General features: G+C 51.0%; 1 protein-coding gene across 1 annotated transcript; it reads left to right on the top strand.

Annotated features, from left to right (window-relative positions):
- Positions 1 to 2,683: 2,683 nt before the first annotated feature.
- LRRC30 (leucine rich repeat containing 30) lies at positions 2,684 to 3,626 on the top strand. The gene has a single exon (XM_049619994.1). The coding sequence runs from the start codon at positions 2,684 to 2,686 to the stop codon at positions 3,587 to 3,589; it is 906 nt and encodes a 301-aa protein (XP_049475951.1). The 3' UTR covers positions 3,590 to 3,626.
- Positions 3,627 to 4,294: the final 668 nt, after the last annotated feature.

Here is a 4,294-nt window from a genome sequence, read left to right on the forward strand (position 1 = left end):
TAGAGGTGAACCATTCTCTGACTGGATAACCACAGCTAACTAAGTGGGCAGTATCTACATTTCAAAAACTTAGAAGAAACAGCTATTCACATAGCTCATTCATTTGATACATACAAACCTTGCTAGAGAATGACCGAACTATTTTTGGAAGGGATTAAATCCCTTATGCCAAAGTCTTCTGGAATGACATTTAACTTTGTTTTTCCTGCTTGTGCTGGTGGTAGAGTGATAAGGGTTAACACTTAACTATGTAGTTATTTCTATGCACGTAGTTCTGTAGTCATCTCTTTACCCATGTTCCCTCCAGCCCTACTTTCTACTAATTTGAAAACAAAAACCCATATCCTGGCCATAGTTATTCCATCTTTCTACAGGGCTAAGCTGAGAGTCTTCTGATAGTTCCAGCCTGGGCTGTGGAGTTGGATTAACTGGGCGTAAATTCTGGTTCTGCCATTGACAAGATACTTGAATTTGGACAAGAGAGTTGATTGTGCATAAGTAAGTTGACCTCTTTCTATCCTCCTGTCCTCTCCTGTAAAATTGCCATGATTTTAACATTCAACCTCCTTGTACACTGCCTAGTTTCATGCCTTTCACATAGTGAATGTTTGATAAACGTTGGCTATTGATACATGCTCAAAAAGTATTTACTGGAAAAAGAACATGTTAAGAGGAAAGAGGGAGAATTACCGCAAAGAAGAAAGCTGTTGATTCTTGCCCCCTATTTGGGGGGCTCTAACATAATTTCTCATGCTTTTGGAAGGAAAGAGGAAAAGAGGATGCATACCTAACTTTTTTTTTTTAAATAGCAGAACCCAGTTGTCAGATAAAATTTACATATATAAAGCATATATATGTATGTTCCAAAAACTTAGGGTACAAATTTAGTCACATTGCTTTCCTCCCACTGCCCCAATTAATAGCTAGAACCTTCAAGTACTCCATTAAAAAAAGTCCAAAGTACCCACCTTTGCCCAAGAATCCCAGGGGTTTGTTCGGTCAGTGCCAAGTGGAGGGAGAAATGGCGTTGCATTGTTTCACATCTCCTGCTGTTCCTCCTGCCCAGACGTTGGCCCCTGCGTGGATGGACCTGCAGATTCCCCAGGTGGTGTCCAGCCGGGGCCCAGCTCCAGCTCCTGGCTTAGTGGTCACAGCTCTGAGAGCATGGTCATGGGACCAGCATCGCTCTGCAGGACACAGAACTGCTGTTGCCGAAGGCTGCCAGCAAAAGCCACACGCTTCCGGCCCAAGCCAGCCTTCGCTACAGACAGCCAGCCCTTTTCTCAGAACCTGGGTCCTCACTCTTGATATTGCTTCTCTCCATAATCACCACCTATTTTTAGGATTTTTCACGTATACAAATGTGTCTGCCTCCTCCTCCACCATTTGCCAGGGCTGCCGTAACTAAGCACAACAGATGGGGTGGCTTAGACAACAGAAGTTTATTTTCTCATCATTCTGGAGGCTACAAGTCTCAGGTCAAGATGTCAGCAGGATTGGTTGCTTTGGAGGCCTTTGTCCTTGGCTTGCAGATGGCTGTCTCTTTCTTGTGTCCTCACATGGCCCTGTCTCCAAATACAGGCACATCTGAGGTACGTGGGGTTAGGACTTCACTATTTGAAATTTGAGAGAACACAGTTCAGCCCACGATGCCAGTAATTAACTCTATATACTCAGAGGTATAAGTTAACTGTTTTAATTCAGGAAAGTGTTGAGGGAGGGACGAAGGGAGAGAAAGAGGGGAGAGAGAGAGAGAGAGGGAGATATTGATTGATTGATTCATTGATTCATTGGTTGACTGGCTTGCTCCAGGGAGACTCTCTATCTTGTTCAAGGACAATAGACACCCTGTCTAACCCCACTAAGACAGCCTCAGTGGCTGTTCAAACATGTAACGTGTGCCCTACTAAACCCCATAGTGAAACGCCCACAGTGAAACATGACTGCAGAGCATCTCTGGTTGAAATGAGCAAGGGGGGGTCCTGGGCCCCTTCACTCTCTCCTCCCTGAGTCACCTCTGACAAGCACTGTGCAGAAACCCTTGGCCCGGAGGACTGCAGGTGCCCAGGTTCTTCCCTTTACTTTTTTACAACTGCACAATTCATCAAAGTTTGAAACGGGCGTGCATGATATTATCCAACGATCCTTCGCTTTGGAAACATAACTCCAGCCACTAGCATTCATGAAGCTCACTGTCACTCTGAAGGGGTCCGGATGGGTTCCTGAGACCATGCACACAGTCTGGCACTTGCACGGCCTGCTTTATTTTTCCACTTTGCTTCTTTTTGGGGATGGGCTGCTTTATCGCCGGCTGAGCTTTGATACCCAAGAAAAGCTGTGAGGGAGAAGTTAGATGCAGCCTCCCTGTGACCTCTTTGCACACACCAGGCCAATAAAACTCGGGCCGAATGACAGTGACAGCTGCCTTGTGGCATTCAGAGGGAATCGAGCGGTTCAGTTCCGCAGTCTCAGGGACAAGTATATCATTACAGCCCGGGTGCTCAGAGAGAAGCCACCTAAACCCACCCTCGGGGACAGGCCACGGCGGGGCGTCTCGGGCATCTGCGAGGCCCCACCGAGACCCCTCTGTGGGCTCCCTGCCTGAGACAGCTCGGCTTTTGGCAGCTGAGGGACACAATCCCAGCCTTGAGGCATCAGAGGCCAGGGGGCAAAAAGGAAGGAGATGGGGGCCAAGCCATCAAGTGCTCGCTGCAAGGACAAGGGCCCCAGGAGAATGGTGTTCCCACGCGGGAGGCAGCAATTCTCCCCGTGGGACGACACCCTCCTCTCGGGGAAGGACCCCCGGTCTCTGCTGAAGCGGGGCATGCGCCACGTCAGTTTCAGCCTGGTCACCAAGGGAATGACAGACATCCCCGACTTTCTGTGGGGCTTGTCTGAGGTCCAGAAACTCAATCTGTCTCACAACCAGCTCAGGGCTCTCCCGCCCGAGGTGGGGAAGCTGAGTCGCCTGGTGGTCCTGAACTTATGCGGGAACCGCCTGCGGAGCCTGCCCCGAGAAATCGGCCTCCTCAAGAGCCTGAAGGTCCTGTTCGTGAACATGAACTGCCTGACCGAGCTGCCGGCCGAGCTGAGCGCCTGCAGGAGCCTGGAGGTCCTGAGCCTGTCGCACAACTGCCTCTCCCAGCTCCCCGGCAGCTTCGCCGACCTCTCCAGGCTGAGGAAGCTGAACCTCAGCAACAACTATTTTGCTCACATCCCCCTCTGCGTGTTTGCGCTGAAGGAGCTGGATTTCCTGCACGTGGGCTCCAATCGCCTGGAAAACATCGCCGAGAGCATCCAGTGCCTGGTGGGCCTGCAGATCTTCATCGCGGAGAGCAACAACATCCACGCCTTCCCGCGCTCGCTCTGCCTGCTCACCAGCCTGGAGCTGCTGAACCTGAACAACAATGACATCCAGACCCTCCCGGACGAGCTCTACCTGCTGTGGAGGCTGGGGCGGATTGCCTGGAATCCCATGGACAAAGGGCTCCACATCTCGCACAACCCGCTATCCAAGCCTCTGCCGGAGCTGGTGGAGGGGGGCCTGGAGATGCTCTTCAGTTACCTGAAGGACAAAAAGCACAGCTGACTGGGCCCCGGAGGCACAGCCGGCCGTCAGCGCGCGGACACCTGTCAGCTGGGTACTTCTCCGGTCTCAGCTTTCTCCTCTTACTGCTCACGTTGGTCGAATGGCATTGCACGGCCGTTCTACGGAGGTGTGTGCTTTGCCCTGTGCATGTACCTAAGGAGCCCCATGATGGCGTGTTCATCCCATCCTGAACCTAAGTGGAAACAGGCCTTTGGTTTTCTCCAAGGAGAAACCACTCTGATTCTCCCGAGGAGCAGTGGCACTCAGTCCTTGGAATAGTAGACGGCAGGTCTGATTCAACGGAATTCAGAAGTCAGATATTTGCTAAGTATGTGCTGTGGGCCAAGTGTGGCATGAGACATTGACACCATTTGGTTTCAACCCTTGAACTGGCGTCCTGCAGCCAGGGAACAGCAGCAAGGCACACTCGTGTGTCGGCCTTGATCAAGCGTTACGGGGGACCAAAGAGGCAGCTGGAGCCCCGCTCTCCTGGCAATGACGGGGTCGGGCACAGCTTTCCCCGCGCCTTCTAGGGGGAAACAGCATAAGAAATGTGTCTCTAAAATGATTGTAGAGTAACAATCAAGCTGCTCATGTTCACGTCTGCTGGTGAGTGACAGGAATAGCGCGATGGCTTTCAGATAATAAATACAAAACCAATTTTAACGTACAGTTTTAACCTTCTTTCCCAGTCCCCCGGCAGTC

This window comes from Panthera uncia, assembly GCF_023721935.1.
Source record: "Panthera uncia isolate 11264 chromosome D3 unlocalized genomic scaffold, Puncia_PCG_1.0 HiC_scaffold_8, whole genome shotgun sequence".
Lineage (NCBI taxonomy): Eukaryota > Metazoa > Chordata > Mammalia > Carnivora > Felidae > Panthera > Panthera uncia.